At 44.1% G+C, this 13,469-nt stretch overlaps 1 protein-coding gene across 1 annotated transcript in view; it reads right to left on the bottom strand.

Annotated features, from left to right (window-relative positions):
• Positions 1 to 1,304: 1,304 nt before the first annotated feature.
• Positions 1,305 to 13,469, bottom strand: part of lrig3 (leucine-rich repeats and immunoglobulin-like domains 3) — a gene marked incomplete at both ends in the record, with an annotated part of 40,999 nt that continues 28,834 nt past the window's right edge. Inside the window, 8 exons of the mRNA XM_080754399.1 lie at positions 1,305 to 1,344; positions 2,989 to 3,151; positions 5,463 to 5,873; positions 6,298 to 6,456; positions 7,548 to 8,027; positions 9,019 to 9,300; positions 11,635 to 11,970; positions 13,019 to 13,182. Of these exons, the coding sequence (XP_080610525.1) occupies positions 1,305 to 1,344; positions 2,989 to 3,151; positions 5,463 to 5,873; positions 6,298 to 6,456; positions 7,548 to 8,027; positions 9,019 to 9,300; positions 11,635 to 11,970; positions 13,019 to 13,182 (2,035 nt within the window). The remainder of the gene's footprint in view (positions 1,345 to 2,988; positions 3,152 to 5,462; positions 5,874 to 6,297; positions 6,457 to 7,547; positions 8,028 to 9,018; positions 9,301 to 11,634; positions 11,971 to 13,018; positions 13,183 to 13,469) is intronic.

Here is a 13,469-nt window from a genome sequence, read left to right as displayed (position 1 = left end):
TTTATTTTTTATTTCTTTCCTAATGGCCGGCCTGGAATGAACCGGCCGTTCGGGAGTTGTCCCGCTTTTCCCAATGGCCAGCACGTCCCTGACTCCAAACCAGTGCAACACCAGGCTGAGATAACGTGATTCGCAGGAAGTCGAGCAGTCCTTGAAAATTGCCTCAGCAGCACTCGCAGCAGCAGCAGCTGTCTCCCAGGTGTTTGGACGTGTGTGGCTCCACCATCTTGTCTTAATCGCAAGCTCCTCAAAGAACTGGCAAGACTTCCAACAAACCCCTTCATTCCTTTACAGTGGGGTAAATTCGCACAAACCAGGCAGGACAGCACAGCCAACAGCCAGGTGTACTTAAACACTGCTCAGGCGAAAACGATGAGAACTGAAACAACATACCCTGTGAAAACAAACCTTTTGTCATCATTTCCAAATACAAACCAGCACCATGAGTCAAAACACAGACCTCTTGGAGGCAGATAATTATTACAAATCAAAGATGTTTTACTGCCTTTCAGTCTAAATACTTTCCACTCTGGCAGATTGAGTTTTAGACTCAAACATTATGTCCTTGAATAGGGTTTCTGACTAAATCCCCTCCAAAGCCCTGGCACCGCCACGGCCCTGCAGTGAATCTGCCATTTCATAAACACGGCTTCACTGTGGCAGTCGGGGAGCCCACAAGATGCTTTCCAAGTGCAAGTTTCAACAGCTAGCCGAGTGCACAAGCACACCTTTTTCCCCCCATGTTGAAAAGGAGAGGCCTGAAAAAACAAACCTACATGTGAATAAGCTGGAGGGGAGGGGCAGGCAGGGGGGTTTGGGATCGGGGAATGAGTCATGAACCGAGGAGCCTGAAGCCTCCATGTGCTGAATTCACCCAAAGCAGCAACCAACCACCTAGCCTGGTATAACCAGCCTAGATACTAAGGCATCTAGCTAACTAACCGCAGTATCATTCCCTCCTTGTTTTAACATGGGTGGATGATGGTATGGCTGCAGCTAGGCTAGCAACCACCATCCTGCATGGTTTTAAACAGAGCTTCAGACAGTGAATAAAAGTGAGAAACAGAGAGGAAGACATCAGAGAAGGAAAGAAGGGTTGGTCTTTGACTTTCAGCTCACTGACGCCGATTGGAACCAGCTGTATTGTGCTTTTTTATTAAAGTGACTTTCTTATGAAAAGTTCTAAACAATGACGATTGCTATTATTCTACTGGACCACCATTAACGCTCAAGGTCTTTCACTACCAGCTATCCTAACTTGGAACTTCCGTTTTTAGCCCAAAGGAAGCCCTTCATCACAAACTCTACCCAGAGAAGCGTCTGTACGCCGCCAGACCGACGGTCCTGAAATGCCACACACATACATTAATATGCACAACCAAACAGCCATGCATAACATCTTTCTCTCTCTCTCTCTTTACCTCTCTCTCGTCGTGGGGGGGCTGATGACAGGCACATGCCGTCCTTGGCGGTCTGTGGTTCTTCTTCGAAATGCCAGTATCAACACCCCCCCCCCCCCCCCCCCCCCTCCTCCTCCTCCTCCTCCCAGCAAGCTGTTTCATATCCTCCCACCACAGCACCATGATGTGTCAACGATAAAGACAGTATAGGGCTGCGAGTATTAGATTATTTCCGTAGTGATTATTCTATCAATGGCCTTTAGGCCTAGAATTATTGAATGCTTTAGCTATTGAAAAATAGCAGATATACAAGCTCACAGCTGTAGATCTGCTATTTTTGAAAAACCGTGATATATATATATATATATATATATATATATACAGTATATATATATATATATATATATATATATATATTGTTTTTTGGCAAGTCTTTGAATATATCTTTTTGAAAGTGAAATATTTGCTTCTGGGGGGTCCCTGATACAATATTTTGAGATGGGGGGGGTCCCTGGAACAACATATTTTGAGATGGGGGTCCGTGGCCAAATACATGTAGTTTTGGGGGTCCTTGGCATGAAACATTTTGAGAACCACTGGCAGAAACATAGTTAAAAAAAAAAAAAAAAAAAAACCTTAGAAGGATTTAGAAGACACGGGTCAAAATATTCAAAGATTTGCACAAATTTTCAAGATTTTTCAAAAATAGCAGATCTACAAGCTCGCAGCGCGGCACTCGGTGCCGTGCTGTGAGCTTGTATATCTGCTTTTTTTTATATATTTAAAGCATAAAATATTGCGTAATAATGTGTTCAGGCCTAAATGGGTTATATAACTGAAAAGCATGTGCATTTTGTACGTTTTTCTGCATTTCTTTTAAGACAGAAATGTCCTTACAATCGATTATCTTTTAAAAATAATCAATTTGTTTGTTGTCTTACCCCTAAAAGACAGCAACAAAGGTCGGGGACTCACAGAACTTCAGTTTATGTAGCAGCACATGTTTAGGGGTTTTTATTATGTTTGGGTATGTGCAAAAAGTTGCTTCGTTCAAAGCAACAAAACAAAAACAAAAGCTTAGGCTGGAATAACTGAACAGGCAGGATTGCATGACACAAAACACTTGTACAATGAAGGTAAGCAAAAATAATTGAATCTGTTTGTACACATTTAATTTACAAAATATAATAAACTTTGTATAAAAAAGGCATATATTCATTATCTTCTTTAACTAACATTTTCTTTCCCACACGGGAACAGTCTTTGCCGGTAATATTCTCCTCACATCGCTTTCTGCATTTTCTGGGAACAGTGCATGCACTGTCCTTTACATTCACTCGTTGCATATTCGCAGAGTCTTTTTACTGAAATAAGGGCTATTGCCCGGTACGTCTCGACGTACGACAAAAAAAGTGTCCATTCACTGAGGTAGAAGTTTTTTTGTTTGTTTTGGGGTCAAAAGAAGCTCACTTCTTCTTTTCCTTTGTTGGGCACCATACTAAGCTATGTGCTTGTGCTGCCATGATGTATGGGGTCAGTCCTGCTCCCATGAAATGGCTGTTGGTAAAAATTGCCATTGGTCTCCGACCTGGAGTCCTTAGTGTGAACGGTATCCTCGTGGTCCGAGTCCGTGTCTAGCGCTGCATATGGGTTCTCGTGGAGAGTCATGCCGTTGTGCAGGGCCAGGGGAGGTGGCCCAAACCCAGCGTTGAGTTCCTGCTGAGGCCTCCAGGGAGATTTACCAAATGTTCCTGGGGGAGAACATAACAATCCATAAGTTCAGAGAAGTTCACACTCATTTATCAACCATCTATAATATCTCTTTAGAACAGGGGTCTTCAACATTTTCAGGCCAAGGACCCCTTAGTTGAGAGAGAGAGATGAAGCAGGGACCCCCACACCCTGTTCATAGATTCCATATGGTTTCATTGCTTGACAGCACAATCGTCAGTGTATTTTGGCTTCATGTCAATTTGTGTTTTCAGATATTGAACCACTTGAACCGTCAATACTTGATAAACTTGACCTTTCTCTACTGCTCTTTTTCCCTTCTACACCAAAGATCTTTGCCGAAATACAAGCTCATAACGCCTCTTTGCCTAGGGTGACCATACGTCCTCTTTTGCCCGGACATGTCCTCTTTTAGGGGGCTGTCCGGCCGGTCCGGGGGGGTTTTATAAATTCCTTCAAATGTCCGGGGTTTCGCGCATATCACAGTTTAAGCACGGACATTTACAATGCACGTTCAATGGTTCTTTTGGAAACACACTGTGAGAGGCGCTAACCCCGGAACTGCCTGCGATCCCTCCCTCCCTCAGCCTGTATCGCTTTCAGATCAGAGGCAGAGCAGAGCAGAGCTCTGCAGCAGATCGCGCAGCGCAGAGCCAAACGAACTGCAAACGCTATTAATGCTCACTCCCTCAGCAACTGTGTTTACATTGGTGAAGGAATCTTGCCTGCTATTCCCTCAATCCTGGTCTAAAAATGACGGGAGACGGCTCTACGGATGCGTATCGGCGAGGCGAAGGTGCTCGCGACGACCGCGGCTTTCAATCACTGATGAAATGCACAAAAAGTGCGAGTGACCAACATTGAGAAGCAGAGCGTTCTGTCAGCAAAGCTGGTAGTCTTCTGTGTCCATTTAGGCATTTACAATTATAAAAGTTCTGCTTCAAGCCCATAACACTGCAAAGTAGCTTACAAGACAGTCTGTGCGAGGTGAGAGCTCTTCTGCTAACTAAATTGACAGAATCTTTTCTACAACCTTGTAAAGCAGAAGATACGGCGGTTTGAATAATGGGCTACCTCTCTTTTATTTAGTTACAAAGCTGAACGTTCATACAGGAGCCAAAAGGCATACTTTATCAGTGGATGTCTAGATTTGTAAAGGGTCCAATTGGAACCCCCTCAAAATTGAATACATAATAGGCTATTAGTGGTATAGGGCATAATTGAGCGGTAAACTAGTAATAGAAAAAAAAATTGGGGGAAAAATTATATATATATATATATATATATATATATATATATATATATATATATATATATATATATATATATATATATGCCGGGTAGAGTGTCCTCTTTTTGGATTTTCAGAATATGGTCACCCTATCTTTGCCGATCTACAAGCTCTATTATTTTTGGCTAAAGTTCTCAGAATATGGACACTATGGTTCAAGTGGTTAATAGAAAAAAGGAGAAAAAAGGTTTCTATCACACTAAGATTTGAAGGACCCCGCGTAGTAACTCTGAGGACCCCCCTAGGGGTCCCGGACCCCCTGTTGAAGACACCTGCACTATGTTGATCGGTGTCCCCAGTGGTCTATACTCTCGTTCTCTTAATCTCTCTTCGCTATTTGCAGGATGTTTGCCCATTATGACGCGATTCTACTGGTTACAAAATCTAGGTTGGGGCGCTCAGGTGGCACAGGGGTAAAGTACCTGCCTGTGTGTGTGTGTGTGTGTGTGTGTGTGTGTGTGTGTGTGCGCGCGCGTGCGTACGTTTGTGCGTGTGTGTTAGGGCATTCACGAATAGTGATTTTTAGTATTCGAATTATTCGACCTCAAAGTATTCGAATAGTCGAATATTCGACAGGACTGGTCAAACTGTCAAATATTAAGTAAGCAAGAGGCGAGCATTGTGAAAATAGCCGATCTACATGCTCACAACGCCTCGCGTTGCGAGGCGTTGTGAGCATGTAGATCTGCTATTTTCACAATATTTATCTGCGGAACCGAGTCACATTAAATGTAATACCTACAATTCCAAGTGCTTGTCAGGGTGGGGGTCCCCAGTTCAAATATGTTTATTTTGGGGGTCACTGCCTAAAAAGGTTTGAGAACCATTGACAACTCATTCTTATGACTTCCTATCTAGCCAAGCTTTATAAATTATATATATTTTTAAAGAGAGAGAAAAAAAAGGCAAATATTTGACTTCGGTGAACAACGTCGAATAGTGACTTTGATATTCGAATATTTGGTGAATGCCCTAGTGTGTGTGTGTGTGTGTGTGTGAGTGTGTGTGTAGGTGTGTGTGTGTTCCAGGTCTACACCTACCCATGAAGGTACTGGAGGGGGAGATCCTCTCGTGAGCGCGTCCATAGTCGTTCCCATCCACCTCGTCCGTGGGCGAGGGCCCGTCAACCAGCTGGTGGAGGCCACCGTGGTGGAGGCTGCCGTTTGGGAGCTGCATCAGGACACTGGAGGAGCCGTGGTCAAAGGGGTCCGCCAGGGAGCCGCTGCATGGATAGTAGTCCCTTCTCCTGTTCAGGCTGCCACTGTAGGAGTCAATGCACATGGGCCTGGGATCGATGGCACAGCCTAAAGCTGTGAAGGTGTCAGATGGCTCTGTTGTGTACATGTTGTCCCTGCGAAGCAGGGAGCCAACGGGTCCTTGATAGTGGCAGATCAGTGGATCAATAGATGCCTCCATGTCGGTCTCACTTCCTGTATCCAGCTGACACAGACCTGTGAGGGTAAACAAAAACAGAAAAAAAGAATGTAATGATGCTTCAGGTTTGAGTTAGGACATTATGTGGATCTCAGAATCCACATACTGTAGGCTCCGATGTGGACCTCTGACTGACCAGTCTGAGACATTGGTTATCTACGACCATCTATGACGTATGACTGAATCTGGGCAAGGTTTTCTGCATACAGCCAAACTGACTTCCGTTAAAATTATACAAACCATACAAAGTTTGGCACTGATTGATTAAGAGATTAGCTTCAGACACATACACAACGTGTCACAAACGAATAGCCTCTTGCAGAGCCACGCCATAAAGACATTTGATGCAATTAGATGCTTTTGCTCCAAGATAATATTCCGTTTGCTCTTCTTAAATATATGGACATAATGGACATCACAACGTCAAAATGAACGTCATACCATTCATGTCTTTAGGCTGCAGGTAGAAGCCACTTATTGAGGAAGCCATGTACTGATGGTTGCTGCCAGTCTCAGACGGAACATAGCCATCCTGTCTGTCAGCCAACGTCCCCTGAGATGAAAGGTAGCTGGGAATGTCTGCGGGCAGGTTGGTCTCATCTGTAGCACAATCAGAAGCACAATCATAAGCTCATGTGATGCAACCACTTAAAAAAATGGATATATATATATATACAATATATTCATTTTGTTCATCAATTCTAAAACATATCTTTGGCATGTCAATATATTGTAAAGCAGAGGTTCCCACCCGCCGGTCCCCGGACAGGTGCCTAGTTTGGAGATTGTAGAAATACTAGAGGTTCGCGGCGCTAAAAAAAAGTTTTTTGAAAAAACTAACTATTGTGGAACTATTGTGCCGCAGCACGTTTCCGGTCGGACATATTTGACGGCCGGACGCACTTCCGGTGAAGAACTCCGCAAATTAAAAAGAGTAACGTTACGTTGCTGTAATGGGATGTACATACATGAAGATTATGTTAATGTGATCGGGACTCGTGCCTAAGTGATGGAATGTACTGGAATGTGGACAGTAGTGCTATTGACTATGCAAACGTGAGTACATCATTTGTTTAGCTAACTGTTAGCCTGGTGTTGACTCTTGTAGAAATATGGGCAGGCAACTTCGAGTCTGAACAATTCTGTCGCATGACAGTGATATCACTGACGAATCCTTGGTGTCTTTAAAACCAACCTCGAGCATAATGGTGTACATCCATGTTCGATCTCACTGTCGCTAAACAGTGACATCACTGATGAATCCTTATCCTAGTCTTTTCAACCAAAAAGGTGTAGCCTAACCCAGGTCAAATAAGGCGTCACTCTAAGTTTAGCTATAGGTTTCCACCGGTCCAAACTCATTTCTGAGACAGTGACATGAAATATTGGTTAACATTACCTTTCGTAATCGTCCTCTTGTGGATAAAGACCAACTCCATAGCTCAATGATATAACATGATATAATGATATATACAGTATAATAATATCTAAATAAATAGCAGTCAACTACTATTTTGGTACTGTTGAGTTTGGGTTAAAAACAGATGCGTCGCGACAAACGACTCCACCTATTAACGACCATTTCATGAACTGCGAGCCCGTTTGTGGTGACAAAAAGGCTGGGAACCCCTGTTGTAAAGAGTCAGTTATTTCAATATTTGTCAATATTCTTTTTCAATAGCAAATCTCACCCGTGTTGGTGACGCTGCAGTCCTCGCTGCGCCGGCGGGTGTGGTAAATGATGACCACCCACACCAGCGAGGTGCCCACCACGCAGCACACCACCGCGATGATGACGATGCCCACCGTGGTCCAGCCGTCCTCGTCCGAGCCCCCGCCGCTCGCCGCCCCGCCGACCCCTATGCCGCCCTGCGACCCGGAGTCGCAGTTGGGGTTGGACAGCACCGTCAGCCGGATGTTGCCCCGCTCCGTGCCGAGCGCGTTGGACATCTCGCAGGTGTACTTCCCGGCGTCCGCCTCCGCCGCGTCCACCACGATGAGGAGCTGGTTGGCGGCGGCGAAGAAGTGGCGCTCGGTCACCACCAGCGGGCTGTCGTCCTTGGTCCAGTTGAGCCGTGGCGGGGGGCTGCCGCCGGCGATGCACTGGAGGACGGCCGTCTCGCCCTTGGCCACGGTGCGGTCCATGAGAGGGCGCAGGAAGGAGGGCGTTTCTGTGACGAGCAGTGATCCAGTAGGGGTAAGAGGTTTGGTTAAAGAGGTGGTGCCATTGTGCCTTTTCTGTTTTGTATACATGTGTCTATAGACAGGTCTTATCCTACAATCTTTTGATAAAAGGGTGTACCAAACCTTTCTCAGTTGATTCTAATGTATTTTTTCCTGTAGAATCCATTTCTGCCATGTACATTTTTGTATCATGCATCGTTAATGAGATAATTTGCATATTGGAGTCAATATGCTAATTATCTCGTTAAATATGCACATGTACATGGCAGAAATGGATTCTACAGGAAAAAATACATTAGAATCAACTGAGAAAAGTTTGGTACACCCTTTTATCAAAAGATTGTAGGATAAGACCTGTCTACTATGGAGTTAACATTACTCTAATAGACCCCCAGGTGTGGTTATAATATGCAAATATGTCTTCCCTGTGTATTTTTGGTTTCTTCCTGAAAGCTGGAAGCCTCTGAGTCAAAAGGCCCAATCGAAATACACCCCTGACACAATAAAATCATCCCCTCCCCTTTTTACCATACAACAACAGTCGTGGGTGAGGCTTCAGCTGTTGTCAACACTTACCTGACAACCAGGTATACTTAATGAACAGGTGGGTGTGGCCACATAAAACATAATTTTAACACTTTCTGTACACTTTTTTGAAAAACATCTTCCTCCAAGAATAATCATAATACCTGATGATCATGTTTTAGGGGGTAAAAAGTCATGGCACCTGTCTTTAATTACTTTCAATCTGGAGTCCCTGTTTTGGGCATGTCTTCATAGGTGAAATAAATAAAAATCTTAAATTGTACAAAAATAGCTGATATGTCACATTTTTGGTACTCGTTCATAAGTGGTTAAAAACCAACCGTAACAAGTGTTATTCGTTGTTCACATTAGTGGCTGTTTCAACTGAAATGATGGTCATGACTTGGACAATTATCGTTTGTGATTTCAACAGCACACACTGCACGTTCTCACCTAGAACAGTTAGCGTAGCGTTAGCCGATATCGCTCCGGCTGTGTTCTGTGCGGTGCAGCTGTAAACGCCGATGTCTTCCGTCGTCACGTCGACGATGAAGAAGACGTCGTCCTCGGGCATGACGTGCATGCGCCGTTCGCGGGCAGCGGGAAAGTCGGTGCCTCCGTCTTTCTGCCAAGCGATCTGAGGAGAAGGGTGTCCCACAGCCGCACACTCAAGCCTGGCTGTGGCTCCAGCACGAATGCTCAGGTCCATGGGCATCTTGGTGAAGGATGGCAGGACTGGAAGAAGAAAAAAAGAAATACATGAGGAGTTAAAATAAATGAATAAATACATAATACTAGCCCTTACCCGTTCAAAGATATGAGCTCCGAAATGATGTGCAGTGGGTGGGTTATGGGATGTGCACTGTGCATATAGTATATGAGGGATGGAAAGTAACTTTAACTGGTGCTTGCATGATGTAGGAGCATCAATGTAAGAAACCCGTTTCGATACTGTGTCGTCACAGAGACACTCACTCACTCACTCACTCACTCAGACATTCGGTAAATTATATGTTTGATATGGACACCAATACTTTGGGGATATTTTTTGTCACACTATATTTTCACATGTACGTGTTGTCTGCATTTAACCGATCGTTACTATACTCGCTGTATGTAATGTCAATCACTATGTAAGTTATACAAAGTTAGCACGTATAGCCTATTGATTACAACTCACGGTTGCGGCCGACTATTTTTGCTTTTGAATTAGCCTTATTCACGGCCCGCCCACCTACTTCCGTTTCTCAGTTTTCCCCGGGTGCTGACTTCAATTTAGAAGGGGAAACTATACTGGACTTAAAGCCAACAAATCATTATTTCTAACAGTAAAGTAAATTATAGTGCTTTGTGCCGTTTAGTATCTTGTGTTCTTGATCATGCTAGCCGTATTTTATACTTTACTATTCGGAAATTGCATTAAATTTGCGATTTCTGTCCTAACTCCATAGGCTATGGTAGGATTTACCCCTTCAAAATGTGACTTCAGCACCCTTGGGATGCTTAGTGGGCGGGCCGTGAATTGGGCTAATTGAATTATATCTTTTAAATTCAAACGTTGTTATAAACCTTTCTGGCTGATAATTCTGTTGCTGTTAACAAGTCATCATGAACATTAGATTTTTTTTTTAAATGCATACAGGACTTCCATTGTGCTGAATTAACCATCCCAAGTAAGTTTAAAGCCTCTTCTAGTTGATTCTACTACCGCACTGTGGAATCCCAAAGGCTTACTCGAAAATCAAACAAACCGCTCTGTGCTTTGGAAAATGGTCGTCAGTAATGCCAAGTACACCATGAGTCATAGTCAGTGGGCTGAATACAACAGACCACCTTCACGGTCCCCACTTTCAACCTGGCGTTCCTACTTTAGGCGCGTCATTATAGGTAAAAAAGTAAAAAAAATAAAATAAAGAATAGCTGCGATCTTTGCTATTCTACATAAATAGGGCTTAAATGGTTATGGTAAAGCTATTATTCTAACATTGCTATTAACGTTGCTATTATCCCCCCCCCCCAAAAAAAATCGGACGTTTTCCCGGGACCAAAAATAGTGAAAATAGCCGATCTGCAAGCTCACAACGCGGCGGGAATTCTTGATTATTATTAATTTTCATTTATGGAATTTGTCTGATGTCTGTCTGATATACACGCATGCTGACATCACTGATACTAAACAGTGCCCAAATATGGAGATGACTGACATCAGTGATACCGCCGCCTGTACTGTGCATGAGTCCCCGTCATGGTAACAGCTGCATGCTGAAACAGTGCCCAAATTTGGAGATGGCTGACATACCGGTAGCTGATACGTCTGGATTCTTCAACATTGCTTCTGAGACTCCTACATTCAATCCCTCATACACTGTGCACACCCCATAACCCATGGTTCGGAGCACATATGTTCGAACGGGCAAGGACTAGTATATGTACAGGGTTCCCACACATTTTTACCAATTAATTTCCAAAACCTTTCCAGAATATTTAACCCAATTTCCAGGACTATATAACAATAATTCAGCTCAATAACAGGTGGCTTACTCCTATTAGAAATGCCCAAAGACAGGTAGTGTATGCCAGTGGTTCTCAACCTTTTCAGGCCGTGACCCCCGAAATAATCATGTTTTAACTGGGGACCCCGGCACCCTGACGACTGACGAGCACTAAGAGTTGAGGAATTTTGTATAACACTGTTCTATTGTGAAAATAGCAGATCTACATGCTCACAACGCCTCGCGTTGCGAGGCGTTGTGAGCATGTAGATCGGCCATTTTCACAATTTCTGCCTCTAATATTGGACAATTTGGCCAATGTTTAATTTGTCATTTCAGAGGTATTAACAAAATCAATAACCAAAGACAATGCATAGCTATTTTTTCCAGGACCTTCCAGGACCCTTGATCAATTCCAAAACTTTTCCAGTACTGGAAAAGTATTTTTCTAATTTCAAAATATTTCCAGGAATGTCATGACCGTGGGAACCCTGTATATATAGATTTTTTCGGGGGAGTTGAAAATCTTTTGAAAGAGGTGATTTATAATATTAGAGAAGACAGATTCTCCACCTACTGTTGACAGTGAGCTTGGCCTTGGTGGAGTAGGAGGAGCCGAAGTGGTTGGAGATGACGCACTGGTATTTGCCCTCGCTGGAGAACTCCACGTGGCGCAGCTGCAGGGTGGTGGTGTACTCCGTCACCTCCGCCTCCCCGCCGCCCCCCGCCTGGGCCCGCAGGTGGGCCTGGTTGTGGATCTCGGCGTCGTTCAGCGCCTCGTTGTCCTTCTTCCAGGCGAAGGTCATGGGCGAGTCGCTGGAGCTGGCCGCCGAGCACACGAAGGTGACGTTGGTGCCCTTGATGGCCGACTGGGTCTCGGGCTGAACCGTGATCTGAGGCTTCGGGAAGTCGTCTGAAAAGGAGACGGTATTTTTAATGCGCTAGAACTGGTATTTGGCGACATTCTAACTATACAAAGATTATATAATATGCCGGGGGTCTTCAACGTTTTCATGCCAAGGACCCCTTAGTTGAGTGAGAGACGAAGCAGGGACCCCCTCAACCCATAGATACCATATAGTTTCATCGTTTGACAGCACAATCATCAGTGTATTTTGGGTTCATGTAAATTTGTGGTTCCAGATATTTAACCACTTGAACAATCAATACTTAATACACCTTTCAATCTTTATAGTGTGCTCTTTTTACCCCTCTACACCAAACCTCTTTGCCAAAAATAGCCGCTGCGAGGCGTTGTGAGCTTGTAGATCTGCTATTTCTGGCTAAAGTTCTCCGAATATGGACGCTAGGGTTCAAGTGGTTAATATAAAAAAGGAGAAAAAAAAAGTTTCTATCACACAAAGATTTGGAGGACCCCCTGTAGTAACTCTGAGGACCCCCTAGGGGTCCCGGACCTCCTGTTGAAGACCCCTGTAATATGCTATATAATGTAATATAACAATAGAATGAGTTAGTAATGCATTTCAGTTATTGAAAACAGAAATAAGTTGCGGACATCTACAGCAAATGGGCCAATATGGCTCATGAAATGGAATTTAAGGGGAAAAACGCCACTGAATTATATCGTTAGGTAGTTTTATCTGACAGCAAAACTTAAAATTTCATGAGCTAGTTTCCATAATGTTCCCCTCGTGATGTGGGCTCATTAGGATGTCCAGGAGTTTGGGGGGGGGAAATACTGAACAATCTGGGTCAGTTCATAAATGGAAAACCTGTCACGGATAAATGGCTGTTTTTAACAAGCAGCAGTTTAAGGCTAGCTAGTGTGAATGTGTGTGTGTGTGTGTGTGTGTGTGTGTGTGTGTGTGTGTGTGTGTGTGTGTGTGTGTGTGTGTGTGTGTGTGTGTGTGTGTGTGTGTGTGTGTGCGTGCGTGTGCGTGTGCGCACGCACACGCACGTATATACACACACAAGTGTGCGCGTGCGTGCGTATCACTCACCACACACAAACTCTTCTTGGCTGACGTTGAACACACTCTTGCCCTTCAGCATCTGGGGATGGGCACAGCTGGCATTGACGTAGGGCAGGAAGGCCTGCTCTGCCACCCACAAAGGTAACCATTTAATCTGGCAGTCACAGAGCAGGCTGGAAGTGTTCAGGTGCCTGGAAGGAGAGCAAGGTAAGACGATACCTCAGTAACGCTCAGAACTGGAATGACTTTAGTGAGGTTGAACTAGACTTAGTGGGTGGCACAAGACATGATCCTGAGCGCTAAAGAATTTAAAGAATTGAAGAGAAGAAATGCAACGTTTTGGTTCAAATCAAACCAAAGCTGCGAACAGTAATATGTTATGTACGTTTTACAGTGTTAACGTCATAGCTTTCATGACTATAATTTTGGGAATGTTGCTAGGGACAGGGGTCGCAAATTAGCCTTGGCTAGAAGAAAC

The sequence above is a fragment of the Nannobrachium achirus genome (genome assembly GCF_963921795.1).
Source record: "Nannobrachium achirus genome assembly, chromosome: 23".
Lineage (NCBI taxonomy): Eukaryota > Metazoa > Chordata > Actinopteri > Myctophiformes > Myctophidae > Nannobrachium > Nannobrachium achirus.
This window is presented reverse-complemented; position numbering and strand designations above follow the sequence as displayed.